Source organism: Lethenteron reissneri, chromosome 4, assembly GCF_015708825.2.
Source record: "Lethenteron reissneri isolate LAM-NWPU_2019-01 chromosome 4, ASM1570882v1, whole genome shotgun sequence".
Taxonomy (NCBI): Eukaryota; Metazoa; Chordata; class Hyperoartia; order Petromyzontiformes; family Petromyzontidae; genus Lethenteron; species Lethenteron reissneri.
The window spans coordinates 11,489,936-11,511,270 of record NC_083782.1 but is presented as its reverse complement, the minus strand read 5'-3'; the positions used below and the strand labels follow the sequence as shown (position 1 = coordinate 11,511,270).

Sequence of the window (21,335 nt, the reverse complement as noted above, 5' to 3'; positions counted from 1 at the left end):
GTTTTATTGCCAGATAAAAAGGTAAAAAAAAAACAATTATCAAATGTATCGTTTTTAAAGTATAGTCAGGGTCCTTGATTGTTGAAAGGATTTGGGAGTGGGAGGAGAGAGAGAGTAGATCTATTGTGGAAGACAGGATGATGAGATATTCTTAGGTTTTTTCGGTAAAGTCACGTAGGTAAAAAACATTAAAATTAATAAAAATAAAATAAAAATCACGACGTTTCGGAGGCAACACAAGCTTCCGTCTTCAGGTGGAACCGTCACAGCCACGACAGCTGTATCAAGTGAATGAGATGAGAGAGGAGTTGGTGTGGTTGCAGATGGGGGAGGGTTAACGGGAGACTTGATTAACAGAGTGGGCAGTAGGTGAGGACATTGAGACCATGAATGATAAGGGTTTAGATGACTGAAGGACAGGACCGAGGAGGGGTGGAGGAGAGGACCCGGGGCAGCCAGGAATGAGGAAGAGAACAGCAGAGGAGGAGAGAGCGTGGTTGAACTACTGGTGGTGGGAGAGCACTTGCAGGGCTCGAGCTTGATAGGAAAGGAGAGAAGTGGGGAACAGTTGTGAAAGGGTGACAGGAGGAGAGGTGGTGGTGGAGCAGGAGGAGGAGCAGGGGACAATCTCACTACCTCGCACTCACTCAGCGGTGCCATGCGGCGACTTCTCTGTTCGGGTTTCCTCTTATCCCCTCTGGGCCGCAGAGCCCTGAGTGTCTCTCCCTGTCCCCACACTTCACCACCATCATCACCACCACCACAACCCGGTTTGCCTGCTTCTATCGGAAAGACGACGACATCTGCGACTGCTGCGAAACCATCGGGCCGCGTGGACCCCGAGGGAGGCGGTCGGTCGGACTGCGCCTGCCCGGCGAGGCGTCACTTTCCCGGCGGGCCGGGCAGGAAAGGCGCAGGCTCCACGGAGCCGCCCCGCGTGGCCCGGGCTCTGGTGCTCGAGAAGACGACCCGCTACGAGTTCGAGCAGCAGCGATACAAATGCGCCGCCCTGTCCGAGGAAGACCTCAGGCAGCTGGTGAGCAACAGGTGCACTCACCCTCACCATGTGAGGAGCGAAGAGCGGCGTTGTAGCGAAACTCAACACACGCGGCTCGCATCTTCACAGCGGGCATGCGACTCGGCTCTGTCACCTTGTCCTGCACGCGTCGTGTGCATTGGCACACTCGCCAACACTCACCAACGCTCTCACCAACACTCACCACTACACTCACCAACACTCATCACTACTCACCACAACACTCACCACTACACTCATCACCACTCTCACCAACACTCACCACTACACTCACCACCCTCACCACAACACTCGCCAACGCTCACCATACACTCACCACAACTCGCCAACACTCGCCACAACACTCACCACCACTCACCAACACTCACCACCACACTCACCACCACTCACCACAACACTCACCACCACTCACCACACCACTCACCAACACTCACTCCAACACTCACCACAACTCACCACCACTCACCACAACACTCACCACCACTCACCACACCACTCACCAACACTCACTCACCAACACTCACTCCAACACTCACCACAACACTCACCACAACACTCACCAACACTCACCACAACACTCACCACCACACTCACCACCACTCACCACAACACTCACCACCACACTCACCAACACTCACCACCGCTCACCACAACACTCATCACCACTCACCAACACTCACCAACACTCACCACCACTCGCCAACGCTCACCACAACACTCACCACCACACTCACCAACACTCACCACCACTCACCACAACACTCACCACCACTCTCACCAACACTCACCACAACACTCGCCACCACACTCACCAACACTCACCACCCTCACCAACACTCACCACCACTCGCCAACACTCACCACCACTCACCACAACACTCACCAACCTCACCAACACTCACCACAACACTCACCAATACTCACCACCACTCACCACACACTCACCACCACTCACCAACACTCACCACAACACTCACCAACACCACAACACTCACCAACACTCACCACCACTCACCAACGCTCACCACCACTCACCGCAACACTCACCAACATTCACCACAACACTCACCACCACTCCCCACGCTCCTCACCACGCTCCTGACCACACTCCTCACCACACTCCTTGAGGAAGAACTTTAGGCAACTGGTGAGGACCCCTCACCCTGTGCTCACCTTACAGACACATGCACCAACCACTCACCACGCTCACTCACCTGACTCGCAACGTTTGAGCAGAAAAATCTCTTTAGACTATTGCAGACCTGTCAACCCCTAATCAGTGCCTACCTTATTACAGACCAATTCAGACTTAATTGGTCATCTCGTGCCCTGACAAATCTCAACGTTCATCCTATACACTACACTATACACTACTATAATGTACTCTATACTATATACCTGTCAACCCCTAATCAGTGCCTACCTTATTATAGACCAATTCAGACTTTATTGGTCACCCCGTGCCCTGACTATACACTATACACTCCTCTGCTGTACTCTATACTATATACCTGTCAACGCCTAATCAGTGCCTACCTTATTACAGACCAATTCAGACTTTATTGGTCACCCCGTGCCCTGACTATACACTATACACTCCTCTGCTGTACTCTATACTATATACCTGTCAACGCCTTATCAGTGCCCTACCTTATTACAGACTAATTCAGACCTTATTGGTCACCCCGTGCCCTGACAAATCTCAACGTTCATCCTACAAAGTCCCATCACAAGGGAGAAACACAACACAAATTGACACAAGGTCATCGTGGGTTCGATCCTGATGCCTGCTGTATATTTGGAGTTTGCATGTCTATTTCCCCGTGGTAGTGTGGATCTTTCTCCGGGTCCTCTGTTTTTTTCCGTCATATTTAGAAACATGCGTTGAGAGTGTTTGACTGCTATAAATGTCCACGTGATAAGCCACTTCGTTGAGTTATCATTTGTGGCCCGGTTGCTTCTGAAAAAGAGCTGCATTGCTCAGTGGGCCTTACCTGGTAAAATATGGAAAATCATCACCATCACTGGGCAGATAGTGCGTAGGTGTCCTCTGTACATATCAGTTGTTTCCACTTTCTTCTAGTCTTGTGCCAATATGCTCAAGTAAAAAAAATATGTAGTTTGTAGAAATAATACAATAATAACAATAAAACATGATAAAATAATTCTCACGACGTTTTGGCCACAATGCAAGCAGCCGTCCTCAGGTGAAGAACAGGTCTGTCGGAAAGACGCTGTCTTATTACAGACCAATTAAGATTTTATTGGTCACCCCGTGCCTTGACAAATCTCAACGTTCATCCTATACACTACACTATACACTATTACCTGTCAACCCCTTATCAGTGCTCTACCTTATTACCTTATTATAGACCAATTCAGACCTGTTCTTCACCTGAGGACGGCTGCTTGCGTTGTGGCCGAAACGTCGTGATAATTATTTTATTATGTTTTATTTTTATTATTTTATTATTTCCATTCTACGTGACTTTACCGAAAGAACCAAGAAGATGAATCCCTGCAGTCACGAAAGCTTTAAATCGAAATGTAGTTTATAGTTTGTTGTTGAGCTCAGTCTCTCTCTCTCTCTGTGTGCACCTGTTCTCGGTAGCTGGCATTGCGGGGCTCCAACTACGGCGGCCTTCTGGAGCGCTACCACGTCCACCGAAAGCACGTCCTTCACCTCATCAGCAGCCTGCAGTACGTGCCGGCCTCTGCTGCTGTCTTGCACGGCGGCGGCGGTGGTGGTGGTGGGGTCCCATACGGCCTGTGGGGGGCCAGACACGACCCAAGACTTCGCTTCGCCCCGGCCACATAAAGGGCCGAACGCTTTTGTAACGGCCTGCAAACAACAAATTGTCTGTGCGCCACTCCGAGCGTCTTGAGCTGCACTAAATTGGCAACAACACTGGGTTTCTAATTTTGTCAGTGTCAGTCACTTGTGTCACTGCAAGGAACGTCTTGTAGTGACAGAAGTAACCAAGGTGTGTGTGTGTGTGTGACACATTAACACACACCCCGAGGTGTGTGTGTGACACATTAACACACACATCAAGGTGGGTGTGTTAATGTGTCACCAAGGTGTGTGTGTGTGACACATTAACACAGACACCGAGGTGTCACCAAGGTGGGTGTGTGTGACACATTAACACACACCAAGGTGGGTGTTAATGTGTCACCAAGGTGAGTGTGTGACACATTAACACAGACAACAAGGTGGGTATGTTAATGTGACACATTAAAACACACACACCAAGGTGGGTGTTAATGTGTTGTTGCCAACCAAGTGGGAGCGGTGGTGCAGTGATTAGCGCGCTGCACAACTAACCCGACGACCCGAGTTCGATTCCCGCTCACAGCCATCGCCAAGAGACGATTATCTGAACCGGTCCTGGGCCTCCCCTAGATCGGTTCAGCCTCAAATGAATACCTGGTGCGTTGTGTAAACATCCCCACTCGGGTTACGAAGACGGCCGGGCGTGGTGCTGACCACCCACCCACCTCGTGTGCGGTGCCGGCCTTGATTGGTGCTCGCTAACAGCACTTGACCCAACAGTCTGTTGAAGGCTATACGGGAGATCTTTGTCTTGCCTGCCAAATGTATTTATAAAAGTCCCCATCGGGGCAGGTTGTACATTGCCGAGTGGATAAATTCCCTCTCCACCCCTCCCCGAGTGATGCAATGAAGAGATTCCGGTTTAGTGATTCATTCATTTGTTTGAGTTATTGTGGGGACTCGAGGTGCAACTGGTGGCTGCGGGGATTGCATTATGTTCTTCATACATTAATAATTTATCATTTACAGCCCCTCTGTCAATCCACTGCTGGATCTAGGCCTCCCCACACCATGTCGGTCATTGGGAATGTTTGACCATACTTTACCGTGCTCGCCAGGGACTCCCAAACTCGTGTTGCTGGGTTTATCGTGCGGTGCAGGAACCAATGCACCATCGTTTCCCCTGTAAAGTAATGTCCTTGAATCCACCCAGGCAAACCGTCACTGAGTCTCGACACTCATTCACGGGCGTTTGGCGTCATGTGGACGGAAACCCAGAGAACCCGGCAGAACGCAGATAAATCCCCAACTCGCGTACGCAGGGAATCATTTGCAGAGCTCCACGCAGATGGATTCAGGAATCTTTGTTGCGCCAACATACGCGCGTTGTCTTGCAGGGAGGGCGGCGTGGAGGTGCGCGTGGTGAAGAGGCACGACTACTGCGAGCAGGACGTCAGTTGGGCTGACACCATCATCTCTGCGGGAGGTGCGTGTGTTGGGGGGGCGGGGGGCGCGCCTCCGTGCTCGTTGTCAAGTCCCCGTGCCCAAGTGCATCGTGGTGCGTGGCTCTACGCCAACGCGGCGATGAGCAGTCGTTTCTCTCAGTCAAGGCGGCTGACAGTGGCGTAGCTATCGAGTGTGCGGGCGGTGCAAATCCACCGTGGCCCACGGGCCGGATGGGTCCAGGCACTGGGATACGAATAGGTGGTGGAGGGGGGGGGGATATTGGATAGGGGGGGACAGGGGGGCATATGATTTCTTGCACCAGGGCACATGCCAACCACGCTACGCCCCTGGTCACCTCGTATGTATCGTTCCGCCTTTGCTGCGTCTCGTTCGCGTAGTTTTGTTCAATTCGTTGGCCTAAATGCAGCATTGGCGTATCGTTTCCGTGTCGCACATACAAGCGTGGAGCGGTCGGTGGCACGGGTGTCGGTGCACTGGCGTGGTGAATGTCGCAGCGGTGAGCAGAGGTCGCAAACGGGTTTTGATTCCTTACCCGTACCCGGCCGCACCAGGGTCGCAAATGGGTACCCGTACCCGTACCCGGCCGGGTACGGGTTCCGTTTCCTACCCGTACCCATACCCTACCCGAAATGAGTGACAAACGGTTACTCGCCAGTGACTCACGGCCTACCCGTACCCGGCCGCACCAGGGTCGCAAACGGCTACCCGTACCCGTACCCGGCCGGGTACGGGTAGCCGGGTATCGGGTAGGGTACGGGTATCGGGTACCCGGTTGCGGCCTCTGGCGGTGAGTGATATCAGAACCGCCCTGCCCAGAATTCTCATACCTCTGCCTGGCAGAATGAGTTAGGATTCCCATGCGGCAGCGTCCCCTGGGAGTGCTCACGGAGGCGCGTGTTGTGTTTGCTCTCTGGTTGTGTGGCAGGCGACGGCACGCTGCTCTTGGCTGCCAGCAAGGTCCATGACCCCAGGAAACTAGTCATTGGTGTCAACACCGATCCGGAGAGGTACTTTTCAAGGGCTACGCCACCGTGCAGTGAGGCGGTGGTGTGGAGTGGTGGCGCCGTGGTTAGCGCACTCCGCTGTAACCTTTAGTTTGATTCCCGACCACGGCCGACGTCACTTGCAACTTATTATTATTACTGTTTTCATGATTACGCTTGTTTACCCAGACAACCTCACTGAGTCTCAAGACTGTTTCAGGAGGGTCCTGCCAAGGTTACGCAGTAGGGGGCGATGTTGCTCCTCTGTGTTTAATTCCAAATGTGTAATTTGCAGTGTCAATTTTCAGCATCGGGACAATAACAGTTATGGCCATAACAGTTACGTTTTCTTCATGGAAGTAAACCGGAGAACCCAGAAGAAACCCATGCACAACAGGGAGAACATTCGAACTCCTTACAGAAAAGCACCAGAGTTGGGAATCGAACCCAAGTCCCTTCTCGCTGTAACACACAAGTGTTACCAATGTACCGCCTTGCCACCAAAATAATGTATTGCACGATCCTGATCGCCCGCCCCCTAACATTCGTCGGTTTTCTCCGGTGCTCCGGTTTGCTCACACATGCAGTATAAACACTCACTAATTGACTAAAAATATCTTAACATATAGAGAACTTTCGATTTAAAGCTTTCGTGACTGCAGGGATTCATCTTCTTGGTTCTTTCGGGTAAAGTCACGTAGAAGGGAAGTAATAAAATTATAAAAATAAAACATAAAATAATTCTCACGACGTTTCGGCCACAACGCAAGCAGCCGTCCTCAGGTGAAGACCAGGTCTGTCGGGGAGACAGCGTCTGAAGACCAGGTCTGTCGAAAAGACAGCGTCTCATTCAGACACTGTTTCCCCGACAGACCTGGTCTTCACCTGAGGACGGCCAGGTCTGTCTCCCCGACAGACCTGGTCTTCACCTGAGGACGGCTGCTTGCGTTGTGGCCGAAACGTCGTGAGAATTATTTTTATTATGTTTTATTTTTATTATTTTATTACTTCCCTTCTACGTGACTTTACGGAAAGAACCAAGAAGATGTAGAGAACTGCAGAGCAATCTTTGGCGACGGCTCGCCGCACGGCCAGCCTTACAACTTATCTGTGGTTCCTACTCGGCGACTGCGAGATGCAATTTGCATGAACGACGACATCGCTATATACAACTAAACATTCGATTTTCATTTTTTTGCAATCGGAATGTTACAACGTCAAATCCTGGTTGGCGGGGGTTGATGCGGCCCATCGTCATCCCTCCGAGGTCAATAAAAGTGAACATCTATTTATGGCGAAGTCAGTGGTGGCTGTCCTATGGAAAAACCCGCCCCTGCCATAGGAACATGGAATTCCCTCCACTGGCTCAGCACTCATAAACAGTAGATGAGTATTCATACCTCATTGCTCATTTGAGTAGGAATTCACGGTTGTAAGTATGTTGAACTTCTTTCGCACCATACAGTGAGGGACAAAAGTATTTGATCCCCTGCTGATTTTGTACGTTTGCCCACTGACAAAGAAATGATCAGTCTATAATTATTTAAATCGATTTATAACATTTTTGACATGCGTTTTTCTGGATTTTGTTGTTGTTATTCTGTCTCTCACTGTTCAAATAAACCTACCATTAAAATTATAGACTGATCATTTCTTTGTCAGTGGGCAAACGTACAAAATCAGCAAGGGATCAAATACTTTTTTTCCTCACTGTACGTAGCCAACCGTGCTAATCGTGTTGAGCCGGGGGATCACGTGCCGGTGTTATTAAGCTACCGCTGTTGTTGCCGTTTGCCGTAGGTCTCAGGGCCACCTGTGCCTGCCCGTCTGCTACACCACCAACATGCCCCTCGCGCTGCGGAAGCTACAGAAAGGTGATTTCAGGTGAGTGTCGGGCGTGCACATGGCCCGCTGAGGCCGCAACCATTGGGCGTACCCATTGCAACACAACGTCTAAGTAGGTTTATCACAGCCAATGCCACGGTTTGTAATAGTTTTTTTTGGGTTCGCCCACGTGAAGTGGTCTGGCCGAACGTTATTTGTGTAACTCTCCACCGCCCGATATAGCCAAACAAATGAAATTGTCATGTGTGCAGGCGTTTAACATGCCGATCATTATCGATGAAGGTCATCTCATTCACCATGAGCTAAAGGGTTTTCACAATCAAATGTGGTCGCGATTAGTTACGCGCCGTTTCGCTGGAGTGTGCGCCAAGCAGCTTCAGGTCAGAAACCAAGAAATCACAACGACTTCCTGGTGTAATCCCGTGACACAATGCACCTGCTCAGGTCCAGGCCTCTTCTCATCTGCCAAACACCATCTCTTCTCTGAAGTACAAAGCAACAAAAACATTGGTAATCACAGAAAATTTCGATTTAAAGCTTTCGTGACTGCAGGAATTCATCTTCTTGGTTCTTTCGGTAAAGTCACGTAGAAGGGAATTAATGAAATAATAAAGATTAAACATAATAAGATAATTCTCACGACGTTTCGGCCACAACGCAAGCAGCCGTCCTCAGGTGAAGAACAGGTCTGTCGAAATAAATTTCAGACGCTGTCTTCCCGACAGACCTGTTCTTCACCTGAGGATGGCTGCTTGCGTTGTGGCCGAAACGTCGCGAGAATTATTTTATTATTTCCCTTCTACGTGACTTTACCGAAAGAACCAAGAAGATGAATCACAGAAAAGTTGGAGTCTTTTGACGACGGGACTAGTGTGACCCCTCTTGGCCACCAGACGGAGTATTCGCCAACGTAACCAGCCCCCCGAGGCGGCGCTCTGACCCAGGCTCGTGTTGGCGCGCCCGCGACCCGATCGCGGCCAGGTACCTGTGGCGCCAGCGCATCCGCGTCGAGACGGACGGCTCGGGGCTTGGCCTCGTGCCCGTGGACCTCCACGAGCAACAGCTGAGCCTGGCGCAGCACCGCTCAGCGCACCTGGCCGCCGCTGCCAAACACGCAGGTGACCGGGTGGACAGGCGGGTGGGCGGACAGGCGGGCGGGTGGACAGGCGGGCGGGCGGACAGGCGGGCGGGTGGACAGGCGGGTGGGCTGGCAGGCGGGCGGGCGGACAGGCGGGTGGGCGGGCAGGCAGGCGGGCGGGCGGGCGGGCGGGTGTGTAGGCGCCTTGCGCCACTTGGTGCCACCTTGTAGTCCACGGGCCAGAGCAGAAACCGGTACCGCCTAACGTAGAAAAACTTCAGTCGTGCCAATGTATTTACGCGTTAAAGAGAAGGGGAACTCTTGGATAACCCCATTAGTTTCAACTTATTACCATTTGATTCGCTGTTATTGGCCGCGTAAATAAATTGGAACCAGCTAAGGTTACGGCAGCGCAGGCGGTACCGACAAGTGAAATATATGTTCATGAAGCGTTGTGCTGCATTTGCATGTGCTCCGGAGTGGGTGCTGCCCCAGCTGGCTTTGTTTTTCCTTGATTGGTCTCGGGTGCAGTCTCAAGGTGAGTCCACCGCTGCTCGGCGTGTCAATGAGGGTTTGGGTGGGAGGATGTGACGTATGCAGCACCCAGGGTAACGGAGTCATACGAATGAATAAAAACTAAAATAGTTCCACAGATGGGTTAGGAACCTGCACATTGACAAAGAAAATGGGGAAAAAGATGAAAAGGGCACAAATGAGCCTGGAGAGATGCATGTGTTGAGGAGTTCCCAGGACGCACTCGGAGACGGCTTGAAGGTTAACGGCTTTCGCCGTAAGTTTATCAAAGATGTTGCAACTTAACACACAAGGGTACACAACTCCCAGGGGTTAGGGGTCCTACGCTGAGTCCCGGTCCCTGCCCGGCTCGCTCCGGTCTCTCTCTCCGTGTCGGATCGGGGACTCTGCCGACTCCACCGACCGGAGAGAGAAGCACCTCTATCGGCTACCACCGGCGTCCTTCCAGACTCACGACTTTGTCCCTTTACAACACCCTGGTTCCCTCTCTACCCTTCTCACTCTACCCGTTTCCACAGTGACCCCGCTTTCGTCACGGGGTCTCCCTTAAGTACTCCACGAGACATGACGTCATCGAGCCTCCCAGCGAGCATGACGTCACGTTCCGTGACGTCATCGCACTGGACGGCACACATGACGTCACGTCCCCATTTTACTCCTCTACGCACGCTTGGAGTTAGCAACGAGAGGCAGGAGGAGAGGAACGCATGGATTAAAGAGTTCGCGCACGTTATGGACATCGCGTGAACTGTCGAGAAAGGGGAGCGGCCTCGGGCAGGCCGCGTCGTCACGGCGAGAAGAGACGACGACGGTGGAGACAAGCGATGGAGCGGCAGCCAAAGGAGGGAACGCGCCCGAGAGCACGTCCGACGCGGAGAGATGGAGCGATGGAGTCGGCTGGTGATAGCTGGCGAATGCTTCAGGAGGGCTCCGTCTGGCAGTGGATAGAGCATGGCTGGTGACGATCTTGGCGTTGGTGTTGTTGTGTCGGCAGGGACGACACTGGGGTTGGTGGGCGGGCCCAAGCGACTTCCTGTGTGCGCGTTGAACGAAGTCTACATTGGCGAGTCCATCTCCTCCAGGTGACTGCTATGCCGAGACACGGTGTGCCCCACGTCTGTCTACAGCAAAATCAGCCTTAAATGAGGACCTGTTGCAGTGTGTAAACACCACCACTGGGAAGACGGGGAGGCAAAAGTGGCCGGGAGCAGGGCTGGCCATCCCCACCCCCCTCGTTTGCCGTTCCGGCCTTCATAGGTGCTCGCTAACAGCACCTTCCCCGACAGCCTGCGTGGGCTACATAGGGAGTCTTTGTGTGCCTGTGTGCGTGCGGGGAGCAGCGAACGTCGGTGGTGACCTTTTTTTAGACGTTCACATCTCCCGTTCACGTGTGCACCCAGGGCCTCCTACTACGAGCTGAGCGTGGACGGGGGCCCCTGGGAGAAGCAGAAGAGCTCCGGGGTCAGCGTGTGCACGGGCAGCGGCTCCAGCGCCTGGTAGGCCATTGCTGCTGCCTCCGCAGACCCCACACGTGGCGCGCCAGCGTGGCCTGCGGTGGTATCAACGCATTGCGGCCCATGCCATGCACGCGTCTCTGAGCGTCTCTGCGCGTGTCTGAGCGTGTCCGAGCGATGGCGTAGTGGCTAGCGTGCTGCACTCCGAGCCCGGAGACCTGAGTTCGATTCTGGCTCACGATCAGCATTGGTGGCAAATACCGCAACCGGTCCTGGGTCTCTCCGAGGTCGACTTGGCGTTTAATTGAGTACCTGGTGCACGGTGTGTAAAAAACATCAGTGCCGGACGTGGTGCTGGCCGCACGCCACCCCCTTCGTGCACCGCCCCGGCAGCACTTGCCTTAACAGCCTGCGTGGGCTACGCAGGGCATCTTTTTCTTTGTCTTGCCTGTGTGTGTGGGACACTACCCGTACTGTTTAATGGGGGGCAGTGGCGCGGTGGTTAGCGCGTTGCGCTATAAACCCGGCGACCCGAGTTCCGCTCGCGGCAATGGCTAATATCAGTGGCGAGTGATTTGTGAACCGTCATTTGGTGCCTCCCAGATGGGGAAGTATGGTCAAATATACCTCCATGTAGCGGAGGGGGGGGGTTGAACAAATAAACTTCCCCTCCGCATGAAGCAAGCACCCTCCCTTCTAGTTTCCGCTCCTCCCTCAAGGCCTCCACCTCTTCTCCCTGGCCCATCATTCCCTCCATTTCTAGATTGCCCCCGTAATTCTCGTACGCACTAATCTCCCTCCCCGCACCCCATCCCTATTCACCGTATCACCTTTAGCTACCCTCATTGTATCACTCATAACCCTTGTAAAGCACCTTAGATAAAGAAGCTGTATAAATATAAGATTTCGAAGCCTCTCCCCACAGACCTCCCACTAATCTCAAGACGCATTGCCCAGCACCTTTACTCCCGCGTTCAACAAAGCATTGAGAAGGAAGGTCGGGTTGTTGATGCTGGTGAGAGATCGTTGATCGATGTTCAGGTCGCCAGGCTGATATGATGGCATTCGTCGTGGTTCCGCACTGAACCAGAGAGGGGGGCCGCTTGCAGGCTGCTGCCGTACCCCACCCAGAGAAGGGAAGTAAGTGGGCCATGGGAAATCGGTGGGGTGTCTATAATTGGGTCATCCTGCATAACCATTGGCTCTGCGTGTGTCATCCACAGGTCGTACAACATCAATAAGATTGCCAGTCAAACGGTGCAGGATGTTCTAAAAATAGGTAAGGCCATTTTTTTACACAACCAAGCCTGACTGCTGATAAGATGATGAACGTGGAACCTGGTCCAGTTTGCTTGTGTTGAACCAATGCTGCTGAGCTGATGCACTCCCAGAAGGCCCTACGGCTGATGGGATATTTTTTTTTACTTTTATACATTTGTTTTATATGGAGGGATGGATACGTGAAGGAGGAGATTTGTCTGGATTTAAAGCTTTCGGAACTGCAGGGATTCGTCTTCTTGGTTCTTTCGGTAAAGTCACGTAGAAGGGAAATAATAAAATAATTAAAATAAAACATTAAATACAATTCTCACGACGTTTCAGCCACACGTGACTTTACCGAAAGAACCAAGAAGAGATGTTATCCCGTACAAATAAAACACCTTCCACACAGATATAACCGTGTTTTTGTAATACTAAATGCACATCTCTGTCGTGATACACGCTGCACGCACACGGGCCACGTTTGCCATCGTGGAACTATGAAGGAGGGATGATGTACCGGGATCGGCGCGCTGTCCGTTCCGCGTAGCACGCGTGCGTAGGAGCGTGCGTTTTTGACCTCGCCGGTGAACCTGTGTATCGTTGCAGCTACCGATATCAGTGGACAGTCCATGCCCAACGACGCGGATTTCTGCAGGACAGGTCAGTCCCGCGTCCCCATACTGTGTCAGTGCCGTACGCGTGCGCACCCCTCCTGTACGCAACGCACCTTTCTCGTGTCCACAAGGACGTTGTCAGGATGAGTGAACGCGGCAGTGTCACCCTCGGACCATCGCTAAGTTTCGTTAGCGGACGAAGTCTTCAGTCAAAAAAAAAAATTAACTGCGCTTTATCATTCCACCGATGGACGAAGGCCCTTCCCCATCCACCGTGGAGACAGAGCGATGATATGAGCTCGTGTCCAGGTGCGAGATGGATAGTTGCTTTGGAAGATCGCGATAGATGCCAACGGCTTGCCAAGGGCTACCACATCCAGCAGCGGATTGATCATGGCCGATGACGATAATGTAAACGTGCGGTCGATATCTCGGCCACCTATTTCATTCGTGGAAACGATTTCTATTTGTTCTCTGCCCCGAATAAACCATTTACAAACGCGTTGGATTCGTAAATATTATAACATCGGCTACAGCCGAGGCCTGGGCATTGTTACTACCTTTCACAAGATGGGGGAGGGGGGGCCCTTCCAGCGTTAAATACCAGGACCCCTCGCAAGTCTCTCGATGGGTCTTGTTGTAAGAACTTCCTTGCTAAGTTAGTGGGTTGAACTGCCGACTGTTATCAGCGTGTTGCGTTCCGGTGCACCGTGATGATAATAGTTTTATGTTATACAGTGTCATTCGCGAAAATTGCATCGCAGAACGCTGCAGAATTTGTAACGGGCCCAGGTTTTTGCACGGGAAACCACGGGGAAGAGGGCAATCGGAACCGCTGCCAGCAATCACCCAAGTTCTCTTGATCCTATATTTGGATGTTTGGTCAACACCATCAATGAGAGTTTGTACACGTGGGAGGAAGCCGGAGTGCCCAGAGTTAACCCACGCTTGCCAGGGGGTGGGGGGTAACACTCAATCTACGGCTATCGCTCAATGTAGTTGTCGGTGGCTGTGTGCAGAATCTTCGATTGTTTGTGTGTGTGTGTGTGCATGCGCTAGATGGGGAGCAGTAGTGCAATGGTTAGCGCACTGCGCTATGAACCCGGCGACCTGAATTCAATTCCCACTCACGGCCAACATCGTTGACGAATATTTAAACCGGTCCTGGGCCTCGCCTAGGTCGACTCAGCCTCAATTAAGTACCTGGTGCGATGCGTAAACATCGCCCGTTCGGGAGACAAAAGTGGCCGGGCACGGTGCTGGCCACCCGCCCACTCGCGTTCCGTGCCGGGCCTTCATAGGTGCTACTCGCCGTAACAGCACTTGTCAAACGGTGGATCTCTGTCTTTCCACGCTAGTGATGGAGCGGTATTGCTCCTCGCTGGTGTTTGACCCCGAGGAGCCGCAGATGTTCTTCAGCATCCGGGAACCGATCGTCAACCGCGTTTTCTCCAACTCCCGCCCGCACGGCCACGCCACCAGGTGCGCCACCCGGCACGCCACCCACGCCACCCACGCTACCCACGCCACCCACACCACCCACATTACCCACACCACCCACGTTACCAACACCACCCACGCTACCCACGCCACCCACGCTACCCACGCCACCCACACCACCCACGTTACCAACACCACCCACGCTACCCACGCCACCCACGCTACCCACGCTACCCACACCACCCACGCTACCCACGCCACCCACACCACCCACGCTACCCACGCCACCCACGCTACCCACGCCACCCACGCCACCCACGTTACCCACGCCACCCACGCCACCCACACCACCCACGCCACCCACACCACCCACGCTACCCACGCTACCCACGCCACCCACGCCACCCACGCCACCCACGCCACCCACGCCACCCACGCCACCCACACCACCCACGCCACCCACGCCACCCACGCCACCCACGCCACCCACGCCACCCACGCCACCCACGCCACCCACGCCACCCACGCCACCCACGCCACCCACGCCACCCACGCCACCCACGCCACCCACGCCACCCACGCCACCCACGCCACCCACGCCACCCACGTTACCAACACCACCCACGCTACCCACGCTACCCACGCCACCCACGCCACCCACGCCACCCACGCCACCCACGCCACCCACGCTACCCACGCCACCCACGCCACCCACGTTACCAACACCACCCACGCCACCCACGCCACCCACGCCACCCACGCCACCCACACCACCCACGCTACCCACGCTACCCACGCTACCCACGCTACCCACGCCACCCACGCCACCCACGCCACCCACGCCACCCACGCCACCCACGCCACCCACGCTACCCACGCCACCCACGCCACCCACGTTACCAACACCACCCACGCCACCCACGTTACCAACACCACCCACGCCACCCACGCCACCCACGCCACCCACGCCACCCACGCCACCCACGCCACCCACGCCACCCACGCCACCCACACCACCCACGCCACCCACGCCACCCACACCACCCACGCCACCCACGCCACCCACACCACCCACGCTACCCACGCCACCCACGCCACCCACGCCACCCACGCCACCCACGCCACCCACACCACCCACGCCACCCACGTTACCAACACCACCCACGCTACCCACACCACCCACGCCACCCACGCCACCCACGCCACCCACGCCACCCACGTTACCAACACCACCCACGCCACCCACACCACCCACGCCACCCACACCACCCACGCCACCCACGCCACCCACACCACCCACGCCACCCACGCCACCCACGCCACCCACGCCACCCACGTTACCAACACCACCCACGCCACCCACACCACCCACGCCACCCACGCCACCCACGTTACCCACACCACCCACACCACCCACACCACCCACGCCACCCACGCTACCCACACCACTCACACCACCCACGCCACCCACGCCACCCACGCCACCCACGCCACCCACGCCACCCACGCCACCCACGCCACCCACACCACCCACGCCACCCACGCCACCCACACCACCCACGCCACCCATGCTACCCACGTTACCCACACCACCCACACCACCCACGCCACCCACACCACCCACGCCACCCACGCTACCCACGCCACCCATGCTACCCACACCACCCACACCACCCACACCACCCACGCCACCCACACCACTCACGCCACCCACACCACCCACACCACCCACGCCACCCACACCACCCACGCCACCCATGCTACCCACGTTACCCACACCACCCACGCCACCCACACCACCCACACCACCCACGCCACCCACACCACCCACGCCACCCACGTTACCCACGCCACCCACGTTACCCACGCCACCCACACCACCCACGCCACCCACACCACCCACGCCACCCACGCTACCCACGCCACCCATGCTACCCACGTTACCCACACCACCCACGCCACCCACACCACCCACGCTACCCACGTTACCCACACCACCCACGCTACCCATGCCACCCACGCAGCAATAGGTGTCTGGACACCTATCGCGGTCATGAACCTGTGGCACGTCACCCCGGCTGCGCTGAGGGTTCATTTGGTGAAGGGTCCTGGTAGCTCATCCCAGTGACGAAGGGCCGATGCCCGAAACATTCCCTATTATATACGGTAGAAGCCCTCTTAACGACGGTAATTGGTTCCACGAAACCGATTCTTAAGTGATTTGGTCGTTAAGCGCGGAGAAGAAATACACGTCAAAGACGTAATTCGTTCCGATAGCATCGAAAGTTACCTTTTTCACCCAATAAACGTACTTTATAATATTTAAACAATTGATATTAATACATAAATATACTAACAACATTATAAAGACAATATTAAGAGAAACATGGTTAATCATTGCATTTCCTGTACCTACAAGAGCCCGTCGTTAACAGGGGGCTGGTCGGTAAGTGAACACATTTGGCTCTATGGAGGCGCTATACTACTATACACTACACTATACACTACACGTCTATACACTACACTACTATACACTACACTATACACTACACTACTATACACTACACTACTATACACTACTCTACACGACTATACACTACACTATACACTACACTATACACTACACTATTCACTACACATTGGGCTCTATGGAGGCCCGTCATTAAGCGATTAGTCGTTAACAGGGGTGGTCGTTAAGAGGGCTTCTACTGTATATGTTTTTCTTTTTAAGTCCACACACACACACAGAGTGCTTTTATTGACGAACGTGTTGAGTAGTTTTGTTCATTATGCTTACCACTGCAACGCAGCAGCAGCAGTGGCATCACCGGATAGTCGGTTCGCTAAACTAAAAACTATGACATTTATTTGCTTTAACTATTAAACTATTTTTATATTTTTACCAGGTAAAGCCCACTGAGCTATACAGCTCTTGTTCAGAAACGACCTGGCCACAAATGATAGCTCAACGAAGTGGCTTATCACGTGGAAATTTCTAGCAGCCAAATACTCTCAATGTATGCTGATTATAGATGTGGAGAGAAAAACCGTAGGACCCGGGGAAAAATCCACGCGATCACGGAGAGAGAGAGAGACGCAAGCTCCAAATATACAGACGTCAGGGTCAGGATCGAACCCACGACCTCCTGTATACCAGCCGAGGTAGTTAACATCTCGCCACCGTGGCGACACGTGTCACCGGATATTGTTGTTGTGCACACTCGCTGGCTTGCCGATCGTCGTCGCCGTCGTCGTTGTTGTCTCTATCGTCAGGATGACGATTCGCTCGCGGTGCTGGGACGCCTGCCTGGTGCTCGATGGCGGGACCTCCTTCGAGTTCAACGACGGAGCGATGGCCACGCTTTCCACGCACCCGGACGATGCACTCAAGTCCCTGCACCTGGACCCCTGACCACGAGAGCCGACCCCCTACCCCCCCCTACCCCCCCTACCCCACTCCCCCTTCTCCCCCGCCCTGACCGCTCAGCCGCCACTGGCTGCCCGACCGCCCCCGTTACGCACGGAGGGAGGAACCGGAGGCGGATTTGAGAGGCGTTCGCCGCCATCGCGTCCGCGGTGGCAGGAGGGCTCCTGCAGTGTCTCGGAAGATCCAGAATATTTATTTAATACTGCGGGGCGAATCCGATGGGGCTGTGAAGCTCTCTTTCACACAGATGTCCAGTACGCGACAGGCCGGGCTGTGATCCGGTTGTTCAAGTAATCGGTCGCTCTCTCGGTCACCGGGCTCGGTTTACTCGACCGATCGGATCCACGCGAAATCAACCGGAGAACAAGAGTCTCACCTCGGCGCCCCCCGCGCGCGCGCACGGTGACGGACGAGTCTTGGTCACGATGTCTGTGTCATCGTCATCGGCCACATAGTGTACTGGGCCTGGCTCGTAGGGGGGTTTCCCGCCTTTGTGTGTGTGTGCGCGTGTGTGTGCGCGTGTGCGAGTGCGTGTGTGCGCATTGTGAGGTGGTGTAGTGGTTAGCGTGCTCACGGTTGACACCAATGACGATTATCTGAACTGGTCCTGGGCCTCCCGTAGGTCGACTTGGCTTCAAATGAGTACCTTGTGCGGTGTGTCAACATCGACACTCGCAAGACAAAGGCGGCCGGGCATAGTGTTGGCCACCCACCCACCCTCTCGAGTGCCGTTCCTGCCCTCAAAGGTGATCGCTAACGGCACTCACTGTGTGAGAGACGACATTTGCGTAACTTTTTTTGACACTGGCCAGATGTTTTTGAGTGGCGCCACAACTGAACGCCGTGCCCGTGAAGACCCTAATGCCGATGGCGCCTTTCCTCGGCTGCCTCGCAAGTCTGACTCCCGTGCCAAGTGTTTGTGCTGGGGATAGAAATTACGACCGCTGCTACCTCAACGCGTTGCCGCCACCACCGCCGTCGAGTGGCACCTTGCGCAATACGCCACGCCCGCGGGCGGCCATCGCGCCGGCCGCCAAAGCGATGGAGGGGACAGCGCCGAACTCGGGGCCTGTGCCACATTGGCAGGGAAACTGCCAACCAGTCGCCGTGCTTGCGGTCAGCACGCTTCCCGAGCCGGCTGCGGCCCGAGCTACGATGGTTTTCATTGTTATCAAGATCGTCGTCGTCATCGGCAGCCGTGATCAATCCGCTGTTAGGTGAAGTCCTCCCCGCGCCGTCGCCGTCCCCGCGATCTAATGATCCATCGAGCGCCTGCACGAGCGACGATTTCATCGCATCCACCAAATCTCCGTGGTGGCTGCCACTCCACTCATAGTCTCGCCCACCGGCCCAATCGCACCACCTAGCCGTGACGTGTCCTGCTCAAGCCCACTTTCATTCCCGCTCAATGTGCTCTCTCCTCCAAGCGTGCCTCTCGGCTTCTCGTCACAATTGAAACCGCAAACCTGTCCATGCTTATTTGTGCACTTTTCGGCTCTTGTTCCATTTGCATTGTCAAATGTCTTTGGCCTCCGATCCATGTGACGTAGCAGGTAAATAACACTGGTCAACACGTTTTCTGGCATAAGGTTTTAAGGTAATTTTGGGGTGCTGATTCCAAATCTGGCATCAGTTTTTGTCGATCACATCAGGTTTTTGAGATATCAAATATTGCATTTTCAATAAAAACTGCAGAAGAAAAATATTAAATAAATGTGGATATCTACATAAAATGATATTATAAACACACTATCCTAAAAATACAGCACCATATCTTAACACTAAAGCAGTCACAAGACTCGCAACAACTTGCAATCATGAGTGACAGAGTTAATTTCGGGTAAAATTAATGAAAATTGGGTATGCCTATAGCATAAAAATGAGATGTGATAGAGCAAATCTGAGATCAGATTTGGAATCAGCACCCTGAAATTAGTCTAAAACAGCTGCAAAAGTCCAGGCCAGAAAAACGTTTTTTTGTTTTGTTGACCAGTGTTGTTTACCGATACCATTCATTATATTCTCAATCACGACACGAGTATTTTGAGTGATGCATGATTATCAATATCATCTTACGTATCATCGCCATCATTTATTGCCCTCCGATCCATGTGACGTAGCAGGTAATAATACATTGATTACAAACGTGCTTCTGTAGACACCTTAGTGTGGTGTTGGTACGTGTCCCGATTCCTGCAACTTGATCATTGCTCTGCAGCTGTCATCGACATACACGTGCCTTTGTCGCAGCTCTCAACTATCCCAGCTGAAGCTGTGGGACTAGTTGGGTGTGCTCGACTTGTCAGCCAGAGAGATGTTTGGAACTCCTGAACTGCCTGGCTGAGTATTCCTCCGTTCATACAAAAAGTAAAAAAAAAAAAATTTTGAGTTGTGTGGGGTTTCACGAATTCGGCGTGCGGTCAGAAATATTTCAGAGTGGTGTCCTTTCGCTGTTTCGCATAAACCAGGGGGGTTGCAAACCGACGGCCTCTGGGCTGAATGCAGCCCGTAACTTCATTTCACGCGACCCCCCTGACTTAACTTCACACGGACTTGTGCCCGCAAACCGAGTTCATCCGTCGCCGCAGGCATCTGAGCCTCGCTGATCGGGTCCTAGGGGGCGGAGTGTTTTTGACCTGGTAACGCCGTGTCTTATAACTTTCTAGAAACGCCGTGAGCCGTAATATATTTTTCGCGTTGCCGTTGGTTCACGTTTAAAGTGTGGTGTGCGTTGAATGTGCGGTTGCCCGCCACAAAGTATTTAAAACTCCTTTTCAATCCTCGGTAAGGAAACGGATTCCCTCACCCCCCGACGTTTGACGCATTTTGAAGAACAATATTTTCAATGGCATTTTCAGGAAACTGGGGGTGGGTCAGCCATCCCTCCCCGTGTGTTGGTCTTTCGCGTGTTTGTGGCGATTTCGTTCCACGGACGTGGAGTTCGCAGGGCCCTCCACGGGGTCCTTTTGTCTCGTGCTCCGTGACTGTGCAGTGCTGCTGCGTTGTTACGGTCACGCAACCTCTGGCTAGACGGGAGTGATTTTTTTGCTGCCAGGGACATTGCCAAGCCAACTTTGAAACCGTTTTATTGGGTTTTTTTTATTACGAAATAAAGACACGTGTTTTCTGCATCCGTCCCCGATTATCGTGCAACTCATTTCCGTTTCTCTCTTTCCGTGGATTGCCGCGCACATCCGATTGCTCTTTCGATGCGGTTTCGCGTTGCGCCGAGGCGTCGTTCACCGTGATGTCCGACGTTTCGCTCCACGACTCGGCGAGCGACAAAAATCTCGCAGTGGCGTTCGGAGACAAACGTCCGACGTCGCGCGCAACGGCCCGAAAACCGCACCGCGGAGGTGTACGGCGACCGCTGCGCGCGTTCGGCGGTTGTACCGCATCGTGATGTTCGGCACGGTGT

At 53.8% G+C, this 21,335-nt stretch overlaps 1 protein-coding gene across 1 annotated transcript; it reads left to right on the top strand.

Annotated features, from left to right (window-relative positions):
* The first annotated feature begins 248 nt into the window (after window positions 1-248).
* On the top strand, window positions 249-21,046 carry LOC133350646 (NAD kinase 2, mitochondrial-like). Its single transcript, XM_061565248.1, has 12 exons — window positions 249-1,036; window positions 3,648-3,736; window positions 5,210-5,298; window positions 6,205-6,286; window positions 8,063-8,146; window positions 9,089-9,225; window positions 10,714-10,801; window positions 11,120-11,215; window positions 12,397-12,452; window positions 13,043-13,096; window positions 14,409-14,532; window positions 17,764-21,046. Exons 1-12 carry the CDS (start codon window positions 659-661, stop codon window positions 17,900-17,902), a joined length of 1,416 nt encoding a protein of 471 aa, XP_061421232.1. The 5' UTR covers window positions 249-658; the 3' UTR covers window positions 17,903-21,046.
* Window positions 21,047-21,335: the final 289 nt, after the last annotated feature.

What these genes read in the sequence shown, in the direction of transcription:
- LOC133350646 (XM_061565248.1), top strand. Translation starts at nt 659, where the DNA reads ATGCGGCGACTTCTCTGTTCGGGTTTCCTCTTATCCCCTCTGGGCCGC. An exon ending in CTACAGAAAGGTGATTTCAG is followed by an intron (nt 8,147 to 9,088) that starts GTGAGTGTCGGG and finishes GATCGCGGCCAG; the next exon opens with GTACCTGTGGCGCCAGCGCA. An exon ending in CCGCACGGCCACGCCACCAG is followed by an intron (nt 14,533 to 17,763) that starts GTGCGCCACCCG and finishes CTCTATCGTCAG; the next exon opens with GATGACGATTCGCTCGCGGT.